Genomic DNA, 18,812 nt, shown 5'->3' with positions numbered 1-18,812 from the left:
ACCCCCAACCAAAAGTTACTAACATAGTTCCCTGAAAATAAGAGCAGGTTCTATGTTAATTTTTGCTCCAAAAGACACATTAGGGCTTATTTTCAGGGGATTTCTTTTTTTCCCAACTATAACAATCTGCATTTATTCATGTACAAAAATATACATTTATCCAAAAACAGTCATCCCATCTTCTTCTGGAACTCTGGAACTTCTAGAACTCTGGAACTTCTGGAGAGTCATAACTTTCCAAACCCCTAAATTCAATCTGAATTTCTTATGACTCCATTTCTTGTAGAACCATTGACTCTAACCTCTCATGTCCATCAATAAAGCCCTCTTTAAATGAGTACTTTTTGTCCATATGGACAAGCAGCACAGCTGTCTATGATTTTATCCCATGAATTCTTTACCCAATTCACAATTTCTGGCAGTCTAGGCTTCACAAAGTTTCCGAGTTGATTTCTCTCTATTCTTTTTTCAGTGTAGTCATTGATGCCCAAGAACAAATGGTCCTTGAATGGCTTACTTATCACAACATCAAGAATCTGGAGATAGGCAGTCATTTCTGTGAAAATTATTATTTGATCTATTCTTCTCTCTGCAAGGAAGTTCTTCATGTTTTTAGTATGGCTAAATTCCAAGATAGCAGATCTCTTGGGCCTCCTCTCAAAACAAATGGTAGCATTAAATCCATACACTTCCTTCTAACTTCTTGTGTATACCAGACCTTTTCAGTTTCAAGAACTTAAATGCCTGATACACATTCAATCTTATCTTTCTTGCTCTTAGTAATGATTAGAAGTGGGACTTTCTTTAACATCCAGATGTTATCGAGTGCAATGTGCATTGTATCTCTACTTTGATTGGACATTTGGAAATAAGTTATATTACCCTTTATTTTAAATATTAATGTCAATAATATTATTTATTTATATTATGTATTAATATTATTATTTTATAATTCAATATGTCCATTGTGTGTTGCAACAGATGTACTAAATGCATATATTTGGAGGATGATCTTAACTAGGGTTTCTTTTGTGGTTAGGGCTCATATCAGGAACCCCTCTGAAAAAATCATGTTGGGATTTATTTTCTGTTTTTTTTGGGGGGGATACAATATTATGGTGAGCTAAGTAATCATCTATCTTAAGAATAATCAGATTCTGTATAGAATATCCCTTTGTTGTTCTGACTTTTGAAGTATGAAACTATCATTGTTGCAAATATTAGCTATTCTGATATTGATACAAGGAGGTTTCAGGAAGAGACCTTCTATCACTTCTCTTTTGGACCAAGTTTATGATTTGTTTCCTCATCTATTTCCAACTTCTGTATGGTTGATATGTAGTATGTTTCCAAGGCAGATTCACTTCTATCTTTCCCTTCAATGACCTTCACTCAAATTTTCTCTTTTCATGCATTCCTCTCTGGTTTTCAGATTTTCTCATGAGGGTATATGTAATTTAAAACACAATGCTATTCTTTTATGCTCCTTTAATTTATCCTATTTTTTCTGAATAATATATTCATATTCAGGTCCAGTCATGACTTTCATTATACCAAGTGTCAATGACATCTATGGCTTCAAATTTATCTTCTTGTTTTTGGGCCTCCAGTTCTTATCACTCATTGCATAAATTTAGAGAATTTGTGAATACATATTTGAGGATATGGATTTTACTACTACTGGCTCCTTGCTTGGGTTCTTTTTCTCCTATTAACTTCTGGTTTCTCAACAGCTATTCTTTTTCCTTCTTGGTAGCTCATCCCCATGTTATCTAACTCAGAAAATTTACATCGCTAATCTTCCATCTTTCCCATCCTTTTTGGTTTAATATTTGCCAATATTAAAAGGAAAACCTTGTCCTATGAGTTAACATATTTCATTCTCTTTTCTTTTTAGACAACTGAATATTTGCTTTTCTGTATTCTCAGGGCAATTCTTTAATAATCCATAACTATGAAAGATCCCTGACAATAGTAGTAATAGCCATTATTTTTTCAGCACTCAGAAATGTAGTTTATCTAGATCTGGTAACTTGAAAAAGACTGTGTCTTTAGCCAACTTCATCTTCTTTCTTGATTACCAGGCTAAAATATCATTCCTAAGCAGCAATGAGACAGCTTGGATAAAATCTAATTTGTATTTTCTGGAAACTGACATAGCATAATTCAGAGGAAAGAGGCAAGTGTTGATTTTATGTCTATATCATCTGGTTTCAAATTAATCTTTAAAATGTATCAACACCATTAATATTTTACCATAAGTGGATACTGATGAAAATGAAAAAAAGAAAAACAATTTTCATAGAGTAAAACTCAAAGCTAACAATAAGGTAACATAATATTTATTTTTAAATGGCCTTGCACTAAAGTACTCACAGTTGACTGATATGTCTTAAGCTATTGAATGAAATTTCAATTCGTTCCCTGAGTTCCTGAGCCCAGCGGAGACCACCAGCAACTGTTGGCATATTCTTGTGTGATTGAGAAAACCCTAGAGAAACAAAGCCAGATACAATTTAAGTCCAAGATCCAGAAACCACAAACAGTGCTCTCTCATCAGAAATGTTATGTACCTAGGAACTCAACCATTTCACTTTTTAGTTCATTTATTTTCCATGATCCAAAAATTGCCCTGGAGACAAACTCCAATGGAGAAGGCTTGAGACATTTCACTGAAAGATAATTTAACTTAAAAGAGACAGACAAGGGGCTTGTTGTTGTTATTGTTATTGTTCATTTATTTCAGCTGTGTCCAACTCTTCATGACCACATTGGGGTTTTCTTGGCAAAGACATTGAAATGGTTGACATTGTCTTCACCAGTTCATTTTACAGATGAGGAAATGATGTAAGCAGGATTAAGTGATTTACCCAGGGTTACACAACTAGTAAGCACCTCAGGGCAGATTTGAACTCAGGAAGATGAGCTTTCTGACTTTAAGCCTGGATCACTGTCACCACACTACCTAGCAGTCCCAAGTTATGAATGAGGCTATGAACTATCAACTTTTCCATGCCTGTGTGACATAAAGTTAAACTGAAGTATGATGATGATGATTCTGATGATGATGCACATAATGCTAAAAACATTATTATGTATAACATTAACATTTTTGCTTGTACTACCATTATACAGAAAGGAAAATGAGACTCAGAGAGTTTGCTACTTGCCTATGGTCAAATAAATATCAACTATCAGAGGCAAGGGGATGCTAGATGGTGCAGTGGATAGAGCAGTGGCCCTAGTGTCAGGAGTACCTAAGTTCAAACCTGGCCTCAGGCACTTAATAATTACCTATCTGGGTGGCCCTGGGCAAGCCACTTAACCCCATTACCTTGCAAAAACCCCTAAAAAAATCAGAGGCAAGATTCAAATTCACATCTTTTGTCACTGTACACTGCAATTTCATCTAATCAATTCTACCAACTCCAAATATAGCTTTATAATTTGGGAACACAGACTGACTTGGGGCTTTCAAAGAAGTAAAACTGAAGAAATATGAAAAATTAATATTTAAAAATTTTACTATAACACTGTAGAACTGATAATGCATTTCTCAGACTCCTGTTGTTTCCCTCTGGCAGGTGATTTGTTGAAAGAGTTGCAGAATTAAATCAGTATAGAAATATTGTCCTATTTCTTAAAGCCAAAACTTTCAGACTCGTGTAACTCTTTTGTGGGCTTGAGAGTTTTAGAATGCAGTCAATGACATTTATCAAGGATCCACATTAAGCATGTAATCTAGACACATACAAATATTGTTTATTCGTTAAAAAACAACAGCAACAACAACAAAGCTTTTAACTGTCTTCTACAACAGTAAAATACATTTATGGAAAACTTCAGCATTTACAAAATGCTATTTTTACAAGTCTGTAAGGTAGGTTGAGTAGGCATTAGTGTAATTTCCATTTTACTTATGAAGAAACTGAGGAAAGCTAAAATTATTTTCCAAAAGTTCCACAGCTAGCAAATGGCAGTCAGAATATCAACCCAAGTCTCCTGACTCAAGTACTAAATTGTTTAACCTACACTATCCTGATAATCAAGACATTGTACATGCTCTTAAGGACTAATTTAAATAGTATGAACAAAATAGAGATGTTTCAATTTTATACTAAAGTTACAGAAAAATAACTAACTATATGTCTAAGTTGATGTTTATAGTTATTACATTTATCAACAAACTGTGAAAGAAGAAAAATAAAGCACTGTAAAAGAAATGAGGTGTAAGGTCAGTTGATGTCCAAGAAAATGTCAAAAGTTTTATGAAAGGGAACTAAACAATACACACACACACACACACACACACACACACACACACACACACACACACACTTCTTGGGTCAGCTAGGTATAAGAAAAGATAGAGTGTTGGACTTGGAGTCAGGAAGATCTGAATTTAAATCTTGCCTTTGCATTTGATACTAACTAGCTGTGTGATTTTGGACAAGTCATTTAACCTCTTTCATTTTCTGTAACATGGGGATAGATAATAAAAAACACCTACCTCACAGAGTGTTTTTGAGCATCAAATGAGATATTACATTTTAAAAACTTTCCAAGCTCTAAAGTATTATAAAAATACTAGCTTTGACTTCTAAATAATGAAGGAGAGTACAGTATAGCAGTGAAGGATAATGGTGGAGTGTGTAAACCTTAAAAACTCAGGGTTAAAATACGCCAGAAAATATGTTAGACATGCAGTTTATTCCCTAAGATTTATTGAGAAACCTATAGGTTGAGCCTATCAATCCAAGATGACCACCCTAATAGAGAGAGAGGAGTGTTTAATCTATAAACAAAAGATAAGGGAAATCATTAACCTCCTTGAAAATCTGGCTATTAGGTTGCACATTGCCTTGTACAATGCTATTTGGTCTGAATTAGGATGCATTCTTATCTCTTCCTGAATTTCAAGTGTAATAAGGGCAGGACAAGTCTTTAATTTCCTAATTATTTTTCTTTCTGAGTTTGTAATTAACATATGGGAGATAACATTCTATTTCTTACAATAGAAAGAAACCAAACTTTTTTTTAACGGGAATATAGGTTTGAAATATTTATTAAATTTTCTTAAGAGGTTTTGTGAAAGTTTGTTGGTAAAAGCCAAAAGAAAATTATTACCATATTTCTCCATGTAAAAGACACTCTTTTTTGAAAAATTTGAGGTCTCTAACTGGGAGTGTCTTATACAGTGGTTATAGGTTTTTTTACTTTCCCAGTTTTTTGCCCTTGTTTTTGCATTCATCACTGTGGATTTTTTTACTTGCAGTTCCTGCTTTTCATGCTTGTCTTTGAGCTCATTGTTTTGCATTTGATACTGATGCATTAGGTTACATTTTGTCATGTTTTGCCCAGAAATGCTCAGAAAAGATTTTCATACAATATTGAATTCAAGTTAGAAGTGATCCAGTTTGCAAAAGTGAATGAAAATCATGCTGCTGAACATCACTTTGATCCTCCTCCAACTGAGAAAACAACCTTAGACTGGCTACAGGAATAAGAAACCATATTGAAAACACCACAACAAAAGAAGGCCATGAGAGAGAGACAAGTTAGGAAAATAGCTTGATGATCTGGAGAGGGAATTGAAGATACTGGAATTCCTGTGTCTGGCAAGAAGATTTGTTGATGACAAAGAAGTGACTGGTTTCAAAGGAGGACACAACTTGTGCTTCAGGTTCATGAAACAGAATGGACTGAGCATGCATCCACTCACCAGACTTGCTCAAAGAGACCAGAGCACAGGAAGGAGAGCAGTCAGACTTTCTCAAGACAATGATTCTTCATCAAAAACAGATGAGGACAAGCTAATAGATGGGAGTTTTGACAGTGATGAGAAGTTGTATGAATTTTTTGGTGAATAAAACTTGAATTCAATTAACTTTATGTAATTTTTTTTTTCAAATTTTGGGTTCCAAATTTAAGGTGCATCTTATATATGGGGAAATATGGTAATCATTATAACTAACATCTATAACAGATATTAAGACTTGTAAAAGGATTACATAGTACTTCATTTGATATGTCTCAAATGATAACTGTTATGATAATAACAATAGTATTGTTAACTCACATCTTAATGTTCTCCCTTAGGAAATAAGTTTCCTAGTCTTTTCTTGGCACTGGATAAACTTAAGAACTATGAAAATTTAGCGTTTTTTGTTTTCTAATTCCCTTAGCATTTTCATTCCTTTGCCTTATTGTCTCCAAACTGTTGAGAAAACATTCAGCTCAGTTTACATTGGCCTTATTTCTCAAACTTTATAACCCATTTTCCCACCCTGGCTTTTTTCATTGGTTTGCACAATGTTTGAAATGCTTTCCTTCTTCATTTCTACCTCTCGACTTTCCTGCATTCAAGTCTCAGCTACAATCTCTCCCTCCATTGGAAACCTTTCCTGATTTCCCTAACTCTAGTGCTTTATCACTACTGATCATTTCCAATTTATCTTGTATATATATATATACACACATATCCATATCTATCATCTATCTATTTATCTATCATCTATCTATCTATCTATCTATCTATCTATCTATCTATCTATCTATCTATCATCTATCTGTTTGTCTATCTGTCTGTCTATCTGTTCATCTATCTATCTGTCTATCTGTCTGTCTATCTATCTATATCTATCTATCTGTCTATCTATTGTTTGTACATAGTTATTTGAATGTTGTGGCCCCCACTAGACTTCTCAGACCTCATTCTCCTAGATTGCTCTACAATCTATGACACAGTTAATCACTTTTTTCTCTTTGATACTATGCTGATTCTAGATTTTCAGGATATCACTCTCTCCTGATCGTCTTCCAATCAATCAGACCACTTTCTCAGATTCCTTTATTGAATAATTTTTCAGATTTTGCTCTCTAACCATAAGTGTCCTTCAGGATTCTGTCCTAGGCCCTTTTCCTTTCTCCCCCTTTACTACTGTACAGCTAGATGGAAAAGTGAGTAGAGCATGACCCCAATCAGGAGGATTTGAGTTCAAATCCAGCCTCAGACACTTATTAACTGTGTGACTTTGGGCAAATCACTTAAACTTGACTGCTCACAATCAGGGACAATTTTGGGCTGTCTGCAATGGAGAATACCACCTGTATCTAGATAAAGAACCATGGCATTTGAACAACGTTCAAGGACTATTCCCTTTAATTTAGGGGAAAAAAACCAGATATCTTATTGTCTGATCTTGTTATCTCTTATACTTTTTGTTTCTTCCTTAAGGATATGATTTCTCTCTCATCACACTCAGTTTGGATCAATGTACAACATGGAAACAAAGTAAAGACTGACCAATTGCTTTCTGGGGTGGGGGTGGGGGAAGGAAGTAAGATTGGGGGGAAATTATAAAACTCAAAATAAATAAAATCTTTAATAAAAAATAAAATAAAAAAATAAAAAGAAACCTGACTGCTGACATCTGGTCATTCTGATTCATATCTGGGCACTGGACCCAGATGGCTCTGGAGGAGAAAGTGAGGCTGGTGATTTAGCACAGGACTCTTCACTCAAATCCATTCACAATCTTGTCCCTGATGTCATGGTTTTCTTCAAAAATGAAGGACAAACATCATCATCCTCATTATACTTGATAATCTCATCAACTCCCAAGAATGCAATTACTAACTCTTTGCTGTTAATTCAAATTTAACTATCCTGCCCTAACCTCTACTGATCTCTAATCCCTTTTCAGATGTTACAAATTGGATGTAGACACACCTTAAACTCATTAAGTCCAAAATGGAAATCATTATCTTTCACCCTAAATCTTATTCCTGCCCTAAATTCCAAATTACTGTCCAAGGAAACACGGCCATTCTCTTGGTTTCTCAAGCTCAAAAACTGTGTGTCATCCTTGACCCCTCACTATCTTTTGTGAAAGAATAATTTCTCAAAACTATATTGTGATAAAAGATTAATTTCTTTTAGAAAATACTCAGTTTCATATGGGTCATCTTACTCTCTAGTTAAAAATCAAGACTCCAAATTTAGGCAGGATGCTCAGAGATTACCCTCCTAAAAAAGAGATAGTTTCTGTTAATCTTTAAAAAGCAGTTTTGGCCAGAGATATTGTACAACTTCTATGGTTAGACCACTAAGGATCATTAATGATTTTTCCCTATTTTTTGTTTCTGTATAAATATGCCTGTGTCTCCCTCAGTTTGGGATGACCATCTTGTATGTTGTCTGCCTACAGGTTTATTGGTAAATCTCACAGAATAAAACTTCATGTCTAATCTATATTTTTATGTTATATTATTTTAACCCTATATTCTTAAAGTTTCATATAGTTTTAGGGTCATACTATTTCCCATCTGTTGGCCAGAGTCTGTTGATTTCACTTTTATAAGATAGCCCAAATATGTTTTTTCTCTCCTCTGATACTGATAGTTAGTGGATCTACTTGTCTCTTATAAATAGCTCGTAATTATAAATACATAGTCCAGAATGATTTTTTTTAGGATTTTTGCAAGGCAATGGGGTTAAGTGGCTTGTCCAAGGCCACACAGCTAGGTAATTATTAAGTGTCTGAGGTCGGATTTGAACTCAGGTACTCTTGACTCCAGGGCTGGTGCTCTATTCACTGCGCCACCTAGCCACCCCCAGAATGATTAAAATAACTTTATTAATAACCTTTTCTACAGAGAAGGGTCATTTCTGAGTAAGACTAGCATTCTACTCACATTAATATGAGCTCAAAACATTTTATGATTTTGTCGATTTTATCTCCATAGAAATGACTAGAAAGGTAGAAAAAAAATGATTTTGACCTAAGGCGTAACTTTAAATAAAGAGATGGTGGGGGGTTAGGGAAGGATATCTAGACTTCAGCAATCAAAATCAAGAGGCAAAGAAAATGCTTATAATCTAGAGTGAGATTTCTGACAAATACACATAAATAGCTAGAGAAGCATGAAATGAATTACAGAATTTGGGAGCAGAACCAAGAGAACAATATACATTGTGAGATGATCAATGTTTTTTTTTTTAGGTGTTTTGCAAGGCAAAGGTTAAGTGGCTTGCCCAAGGCCACACAGCTAGGTAATTATTAAGTGTCTTAGACCGGATTTGAACCCACGTACTCCTGACTCCAAGGCCGGTGCTTTATCCACTATGCCACCTAGCTGCCCTGAGATGATCAATGTTGATGGATGCAGCTTCTCTCAACAGTTCAGAGAACTAGGATAACCCTGTTTGATTGCTTATGGACAATAATATCCCCATCCAGAGGAAGAAAAACAAGACAAAACAATAATAACAAAAAACCCCTCAGAATCTGATGAACACTACAGTCACTTTTTAAAAAATTTCTCTTATGTACTTCTTTCCCTTAATCTAATTCCTCATACCAAAAATGACTAACCTGTAAATATTTAACACAAATGTGATTGTATAATATTAACCTGACTGTTCACCCCTGAAGGGTGGGAAAGGAGGGTGGAAGGAAATTTTGTAACTTAAAAAATATACTTATGCATATAGATAAATGTTGGAAAACTTTGTATTTTGAAAAATAAAATGTCAATTTAAAAAACAAAGACACCAATACCTGGAGCAGGAAGTTAATCTCAAAAAAACCTGAGAATGGGGCAGCTAGGTGGCGCAGTGGATAGAACATAGGCCCTAGAGTCAGGAGGAACTGAATTCAAATCCGGTCTCAGACACTTAATAATTACCTAGCTGTGTGATCTTGGGCAAGTCACTTAACCCCATTTGCCTTGTAAAAACTAAAATAATAATCCTGAGAACACTACACTTCTTAAAGTGTTTGGTTTCTAGGAATGAGAATCTCATGCATGAGATAGGTCTTAATAAATGTAAAGCTTCTGCAAAGAATAAAACAGGCAACTCAAAAAGGAGAAAAATCATGGAAATTCCTCCTCCCCTCCTCTCACCTGGGACAGTTGTTGGTCTTATGTCTGAGGATGGCTATTTTCTTCAATAAGTTTTAAAAAAGCCTCAGGCTTTTAAACTAAAATAAAATTTGTGGAGTTCACAGTTTTCATGATAGCAAAGTCTTCAGTTGAAGTCTAAGAGAAGCTCCATAGACACATGCCCAATGGCATTACACAGCAGATTGCATATTTAGCAGAAAATCTGCTAGTGGAGCTGTATGAAACAGAGACTATGTTTACATTCAATTTAGCAACTGAGCAGTGTGTAGCAGACCCCAGCAGGGAATAGATCAGGAGGAACAATAAACTGATGACACTAAAAGATATCAGTGGTCCTAAAGCCTCAGAAGTATGAATTGTCCCTCTACCTATGGCCTCCGATCAAATTAACCCCTCTGTGACTTTATTTGTTCCCTAGGTGTGTTCACTTAGATACTGTTGGTGTGTGCATTTGTGGGAGAGGGTGTTTCCCAATTTTATGCAATGTTTTATTCCTACTTTTCCTTCTTTGCCATTTTACTAAATGCTTTTTTTAAAACTGTGTCCCCTGGGTGCTTCTTACAAGTAAATGCATCAGTGGGGGATCCCAAGTTAGAGAGTGTAGGCCTATAATATTTGGAACCCACCTACCTTATAGGTATGAGCAGAAGCTTTAAATAACAGGGAAGCAGGATGGTTCAGTAGAAAGAGTGCCTGTTCAATCTCTCTGGCCCTCAGCTTTTTTTATCTATAAAATGAAAGGTATTCTTCCTGCTCAAAATCAATGAACACAAAATTACCAAATTCCTAAGAAACAGCATTTTGCATTGGCAAATCACTTCATAATTTTCAAATCACATAAATATATTATCTCATTTGGAAGTGGGAATCATCTCTGTTTCTGTTTACAGAAAACTAATCAGATCTAAGAAGGCAGAAGGAGGTCTTTTATGCCACTTCTTATAAAACTCATTGTTCGTCCTGAAAGAAGTAGGAAGCAGGATAGATTAAAGTTGAGATAAAGAAGATGAAGAAAAATAAAAGGAGGGAGATAAAAGAATTAGAAGTGATGGAATTAAGAGAGGATTTATATTTTTAAAGATGCTTTTAAAGATGCTTTTTATTTATATTACTTAATATATCAAAAGAGGCAAGAGAATGACTCTTATCCTTTTACCACCATTGCATTAATTTTTTTCTTACCTTATACTAGAAATATAATACATTTATTATACTTTTATATATATAGAGAGATATGTCTCTTTGTATATGTAAATATAATAAAGTGTATAGCAAGGGGTCACTTTTAAGATATTTAAGGGCAAAGATAGATTGGTAGAGATCGTCCTTCAGAATTCTGAGGTAGGTCATGAAAACAGATGAAAGTGAAAAAAAGTGTCATCAGTTTACTGCAACAAAAAGCTCATTCCTGGGGAGGCTAGGTGGCACAGTGGATGGAGCACCAGACCTGGAATCAAGAGTACCTGAGTTCAAATACAGCCTCAGACACTTATTAAGTACCTAGCTGTGTGGCCTTGGGCAATCTACTTAACCCCATTTGCATTGAAAAAACCTAAAAAAAAAGCTCATTCATTTATAAGTATTTATTTATAAATATTTATAAGTCTACTATGTGCCAGATACTGCTGCAGAAGAAAAAATTGCAGGCACAGGAGCTTACATCCAATAAAAATTGGTTAAAAAAATGTCTTATATAAATTTTGTTCAAAATAATCACATTGATCCATTTTGTTTGTAGGATAGAAAACAGTTTCTAAAGATGAGTTAAAGAATTTCAACCCAGTAATTTACAAACCATTCTTTGTTAAAGGAAGCTGTTTTAGAGTAAGCCACTGAAAACTGTAGAAACTTCATCCTGGAGTCAAGAGGACCTGAATTCAAATTTGGTCTCAGAAACTAAACCAAATGAAATAATAATTGTAAAAAGTCCCTTAACACAGTGTCTATCTCATAGATGGTGAGACTTAAAAACAAAAACATAATCTCTGACAAAAATGGAATTCATTCTTATAGTGGAACAAACATGTAAAAAACTGATTTCAAAACTACATGAAGACAGAACTGTAATTTAGTTTTGAAAGAAACAGGGGAACCAGCAGATGGAGAAGAGGAGAGAGAGAGAGCCAGAAGAGGAGAGAGAGCCTTTAAACCTTGGGGACAGTTTGTGAAAAGATACAGTCAGGAGATGGAGTGTAATGTGTCAAGAACAATAAGAAGGCAAGCATTCTTGGATCCTATAATATGGATACCAGGGAAGGAAAGTGTAAGAAGAATGGAAAAGTGGCAAGGGGCTAGGTGGTGCATAACCAAAAGTCTGACATAATAAGGAATGCCTAGAATTTACTGGGTAAGGGGAAAATTGTGGTACTCCTAACTCTATTAGATGAAATTCAGAATAGGGGATAATTTGTAGCAAAGAAAATGAGTTTGGTCTTGGATATGTGTTTTATGAGAGAAGTTAGGGCTGGTTACAGAGATCTGGGAGTCATCTGCCTAAAGATGATTCCATAAGAACTGATATAAAAAGAAGAGTACAGAATATCATATCCTGAAAGAATGCCCAGAATCAAAACTCCCAGTAATGTTAGAGTCAAAATCCAGAGCTTCTTCAGATCAAGGAATAAATACTGCAAACAACCAGAAAGAATTCATTGAAGTACCAAAATCAGAATCATGTAAGATTTGTCAGATACTATAATAAAGGACAGAAGATCAATAATAAATGACTTATAGTATAGTACAAAGATCATAATTGTATAGCAGCTAAAATTGGGGTTTTTCAAGTCTTCCTAATTAAAAGATAAACAGAAACTCTGAAATGCAAACAGGAATTAAGAGGTAGATGGAAATTTAAATACCTTTGAGCACTGGAAAGGCCTAAAACAATACTGCAATTCTTATATTCTACTAGTTTATAGTAATTTTGTCAAAAAAAGGGCAATGAAAGTACTCTAGCATGACCTGCTCATGATGAAGCCATGTTTGCTCTTTTTAATCACTGTTTCTCTAACTTTTTATTATCAATTTTAGAACTTTTATAAGACTTAAAGTCAAAATTATAATTCTATGGTTTTTAGACTCTATTCTCTTCCCTTTTGAATAAAATTTAAGACTCTTGTCCTCCAATCTCCAACCTCTTTTATTTTCCATTTTTCTTATATTTACTGACAATGACTCAGCAATGACAACATTCATTAAGACATTCAAGAACTGAGAATGTAGTTCAAGTTACTTGAAAAAGGAAACCGGCACTGTCTGATAATCTTATTTATCTTAAGTATCAACTCTTTTTTAGTAATTTTTTAATATCATCCAATGTAAAAATCATTCTCTTTTACAGAGAAAACAGAAGCAAAATGAAAATTAAGCAGTAGATTCATCAGTCAACATATTCATTAATTATCTACTGAGAGTCAGGAACTGTCTTAAACATTTGGGAAATAAAAAAAGGAAAAAAATGTTTGCTTTAAAAGAGTTCACAGTCAATTGAGGGAGACATTATGCATTTGCATTTATCTATGTATAAATAAGATCTATATATATAGGAAAAAATAGAATTATGGGAGAGGGCCAGAGCCAAGATGGCAGCAGGAGTACCCCACCCCTTAGGTACTCTATTTCAAAAACCTTAAAATTATGACTCTAACTAAATTATTAAGAGACAGAACACACAGAAAGATCCAGTGAGGCAATTTTTCCAGCCCAAGGTAATCTGGAAAATAGTGGAAAGATTCTATTCCATGAGGTTGGAGGGGCGGCACCAAGCTGGAGCAAAGGAATTTCAGCCTATTGTTGATTCAAGGAATAGAAAGAAGACCAGTATCATTGGATTACAACATATGTGGAAGGAAGCAAGGTGAAGCCTGCTTTAAAAGTAGAAAGGAAACAGTATATGAAGGGTTTTAGAAACCAAACGGATGCAACTATTCTTGCTTTCCCCTGAGTAAGTCATAATGATGAAGATGTTTCAAAGGTCTAAAAGACTTAATGGAACTTTCCTCAGAATTTCTTGAAAACTAAAATCATACCAAGCTCTGACTCCTCCTGGACACGCTGACAATAGATTGCTTTAATAGCATCCAAGTCACAGTTGAACATGGTGATCAGGACAGGATATTTATCAAGTGCATCCATGGCTACCACTGGTCTTTCAAGCAGACTCCCAAATATTTCAAGAAGCTGCAGAAAAAGGTGAAATAAAAGAAGGAAATACAGAGGATTAAAAAAAAAGTCATTTCCAGGAATTCTAAGACTGGAGATGAGAATTTAGAGGAGGATAAAGAGACTAAACAAGTCTAGGACTCTGCCAAAGTATTGTTCTAGACTCAGAAAAAGTTTTGAGGCATTCTAAAGCTTTACTGAAGTGGCTAAAAAATCCACAAGAGGTATATAGAATTCATGATTTCCTCCAAAGGGTCTTTAGGGTTTTTGGTCTTACCTGGGATAGAACTGTGTGACAGGTAGCTGCTAACTAGAGCCAGTATCCTGAGTCTGTTCTCATTTAAGGCCACAGGCTGAGATGGTCACTAAAGATTCCCTAAGTCTTCCCTGGGTATAGAAATAAGGGGTGGGAGATTCCTTGCAGCTTTGACCATCACAGATTTAAGAAAACCTTATTAGTCATGTTGGTCAAGTCACTTATTTTATAAGTGAGGAAGCTAAAGCTGAGTCATTAAGCACTTGGTCATATAAGAAAAATAGTAAATAGGCTTAATGCAACGTTCCATTGTCACACTACCTTTCATCATCAAATTGAGTTACTTTGAATGTTGACTAAAGTCTCATTTTTATATTTTTTTGATGGGAAACATGGACATTGAACTAACTAAAGAGAGTTTCTCAGAATTTACTTAGACTACACAGAATTTACAAAACATTATCATGAATCCAAAATAGACAAAAGAGACACAATGAGAATGGTTCCTTAGTAATAGATACAGACCTTAAAAGCATGCTCTAATCCAGCTATATCATCAAAAGCTTGGATGAAGACCATCCCTAACCTTCTATCCAAATCTTCTACTTTCTGATTAAATTCAGAGACATAGATTTCAAATTCCTGAAGAGAAAAAAAAAGTATAAACAAAATAAGTAACAATGAAGATGATAGCTAACATTTACATAGCACTTTAAAGTTGGCTGTCATTTATATACATTATTCCATTTGATCCTTACAGCAATCTTGTGAAGTAAGTCCTAATAATATCCACAGTATATGAGACTGAGAGATATTATATTACTTGCCTATGGAAAAAGAACTAAAAAAACAGTACCTGAAAGCAGGATTTGAAGTAAGATATTCTCTGAGTTTATATTTTAGAGTACTCTTAAGCTTAAGCATTGTTCTAAAGATATTTTAATCTTCCCCAAACTATTGTACTATGACATGATTTGGTTTTTATTCATGTATATGGCTACATCATTCTTGTAGTACTAGGAAAAACTTGAAAGTAGATGAAACTCATCTTTACTATCTTTCCACCTCTACTCCTGTGCCCCCTTCTGACTCTTCTTTTACATAGGTACCAGAATCCTTATGAACCCCTTACTCCTCCACTCCCATGCCCACATCCTACCCCATGTTATTCAAGGGTTGTAGTCCCTCATCTTCCACAATTAACTTTTTATTTTTTCCTATCAATCAAAATTGCCACTCTTCCACCAAAAACTACTTAAACTAGATCTCAGAGGGAAATCAATGTGATTAAATTAATTCACACTAAGATATGAATAGACAATTATTTCTGTTAACTGCATTGGAATAAACATGTTTAGAAAGGATAATTGTTAACCCCAAATTACTGATACCTATTTCTTTCTCTCTCCCCCTCTCCTTCCTTCCCTCTTTCTATCTCTTTCCCTCTCTCCCCAATGTACTGTCCTAATTGAAACCTATATTACCTCCCACTAATCAGTTTTCCTATCTATACTACATTCCCATTGGTGCCAGATTCAATTTTTTTTATTTTACAAAATAAAAATAATTATTATGTGCACAGCAAAACATAAGAGAGGATGCTTGATATAAAACAATAATTTTTATTTCAAGAAAGCCTATATAATAAATATTATACATTGTGTTCAAAATTTTCTCTTTTCTTTGATTCTTTGTTAGTTTTCTTCTGTTCTCTGCTATGCAGTATTTATTTTATATTTTTCCTCTCCCCAACCCCTCCCAAGACATCTATAATTAAACATAGATATATACCAATATGTATATACACACAGACTCTCTACTTCACACACATATACATTTATGCTTATATACATACAAACATAAACAAATATACCCATATATACACCTATATATATATATATATATGATATATAGGGATAGATATTGGGTTTGTAAGCATCTTTCAATTTTGTAACATTTCCTGAAAGCTTCTACTCACTACCTTGCCCTCCTATTCCTTAATCAACTACCCTTCAAAGAATTCCTCCCTTACCCCCAATAATCTACACTTCTATATACCTTCTTTTCTATTCTCTTAACCTTTAACTTATTACCCTCCCTATCCCTATATTTTATTTTGTTCTGAATTTAGAAGGATATATATATAATATATACATGCATATAAACATGTTTGCATATACACACATATATATATATATATATATATATATATATATATATATATGTATATAGTTCCCTCTTTAACCCATTCCCGAAGAGAGTTGCTTTTAATATTTTCTCCTTAACCTGGAGGCTTTGGAATTTAGCTATGATATTCCTGTCAGTTTTCATCCTAGGATCCCTTTCAGATGGTGATTGATGAATTCTTTCTATTTCTACTTTCCCTTCTAGTTCAAATGCTTCAAGACAATATTTTTTAAATTATTTTCTTTAATTTCTTTAATTATTTTTGTATTATGGCATCAGGATTTTTAAAATTTTTATTTTATTTTATCATAGCTTTCAGTTACTCTGATTATTTTTGTTTTCTCTTCTTAACCTGCTCTCTAAAACTGTTATTTTTCTTGTGAAATATTTTACCTTCTTTTATTTTTTTCATTCTTTCTATTTTTTCTAATATTTCTTGGTCACTTGCTCCATTCTAATTACCAAAGTTATTTTCTTAACATTCTGGATCCACTTTTCCAGTCAAGTTTATTTTCTTATAATTTTCTTGTTTTTCTTGGATTGTTCTTATTTTTAGTTTTTCCTCAGTCCCTCTTACTTGATTTTAAAAGTCTTTTTTGAGTTTCTCTATGAATTTGTTTTGAGCAGCTAGTCATGACATTACTCCTTGGGGTAGGAGAGACTTTTCTTTTTGTTCTTTCAGCATTTTCCTCTAAAATTGAACTCTGGTGTTCTGTATTCCCATAGTAACTATTTATGGTTGGGTATTCCTCTTTAGCCTATTCATTAAAGAATTTTTTTGATCAAAGTCATCTATAGCCATATGAAAAAATGCTCTAAATCATTAATTATTAGAGAAATGCAAATTAAAGCTTCTCTGAGGTACCACCTCACACTTCTCAGATTGGCCAGTATGACCAGGAAGGATAATGATCATTGTTGGAAGGGATGAGGGAAATCTGGGACACTATTACACTGTTGGTGGAGCTGTGTACTCATCCAACCCTTCTGGAGAGTTATTTGGAACTACACCCAAAGGGCAACAAAAATGAGCATACCCTCTGATCCAGCAATACCACTACTGGGTCTACACCCTGAAGAGATGAGGAAAAAGGGTAAAAACATTACTTGTACAAAAATATTTATAGCAGCCCTGTTTGTGGTGGCAAAGAATTGGAAATCCAGTAAATTTCCTTCAATTGGGGACTGGCTTAGCAAACTGTGGTATATGTATGTCATGGAACACTATTGTTCTATCAGAAACCAGGAGGGATGGGATTTCAGGGAAACTTGGAGGGATTTGCATGAACTGATGCTGAGTGAGATGAGCAGAACCAGAAAAACACTGTACACCCTAACAGCAACATGGGGGTGATGATCAACCTTGAAGAACTTGCTCATTCCATCAGGGCAACAATCAGGAACAATTTTGAGCTGTCTGCAAAGGAGAGTACCATCTGTATCCAAATAAGGAGCTGTGGAGTTTGAACAAAGTGCAAGGACTATTCCCTTTAATTTAGAAAAAAAACCAGATAGCTTATTGTCTGATCTTGTTACCTCTTAGACTTCTCTTCTCTTTAAGGATATTATTTCTCTCTCATCACACCCAGTTTGGATCAAGGTACAACATGGAAACAAAGTAAAGACTGACAGAGTGCTGTCTGTGGGGGGAGAGGGGGGAGGGAAGCAAGATTGGGGGAAAAATGTAAAACTCAAATAATATCTTTAATAAAAATAAATTTAAATAAAAAAAGAAATTTTTTTAGGTTTTTTTTTTTTTTTTGCAAGGCAAACGGGGTTAAGTGGCTTGCCCAAGGCCACACAGCTAGGTAATTATTAAGTGTCTGAGACCGGATTTGAACCCAGGTACTCCTGACTCCAAGGCCAGTGCTTTATCCACTATGCCACCTAGCTGCCCCAAAAGAATTTTTTTTTAAGAATTTTATTGTTATAATTACTTCTAGCACTGTGGTATGGTGGATGGTATTTGATCTTAGGAGATTTGTCCTGGGTGCAACCTATGTGCTACTTTCCCCTTCTAAGCCATAGCTAGGGCACCTCAGTGGACTGTGCTAGAAATGATCTTACTCCCTAAGCAACTTCAAGTGTCACAACCTTCAGATCTCCCCTCTAGCCTGGCACCAAGACCAAGAACTCAGTTCTCTGTAAGTGTTGATGGCCTTCAGCATTCCTCCCTTCACCCATGTGCATGTGTTAGTTCCTTCTTACCTAGGACCATGTCTCACCTGTACATTTGGATCTGGCATCCCTTAGCAGAGGTTCCCCTCTCTGTATCTAAGACACCCCCCCCCACTGCCTG

At 34.7% G+C, this 18,812-nt stretch overlaps 1 protein-coding gene across 1 annotated transcript in view; it reads right to left on the bottom strand.

Moving 5' to 3' along the window:
- DNAH9 (dynein axonemal heavy chain 9) overlaps nucleotides 1-18,812 on the bottom strand; it is a 546,775-nt gene that overhangs the window by 485,711 nt on the left and 42,252 nt on the right. The window contains exons 3-5 of the mRNA XM_074225133.1: nucleotides 14,852-14,968; nucleotides 13,938-14,088; nucleotides 2,377-2,491 (exon numbers count right to left, since the gene is read on the bottom strand). Of these exons, the coding sequence (XP_074081234.1) occupies nucleotides 2,377-2,491; nucleotides 13,938-14,088; nucleotides 14,852-14,968 (383 nt within the window). The remainder of the gene's footprint in view (nucleotides 1-2,376; nucleotides 2,492-13,937; nucleotides 14,089-14,851; nucleotides 14,969-18,812) is intronic.

This window comes from Macrotis lagotis, chromosome 2, assembly GCF_037893015.1.
Source record: "Macrotis lagotis isolate mMagLag1 chromosome 2, bilby.v1.9.chrom.fasta, whole genome shotgun sequence".
In the NCBI taxonomy this organism is placed as follows: Eukaryota; Metazoa; Chordata; class Mammalia; order Peramelemorphia; family Peramelidae; genus Macrotis; species Macrotis lagotis.
Note: the sequence above shows the minus strand (reverse complement) of the source record. Positions and strands in the feature narration are given on the sequence as shown.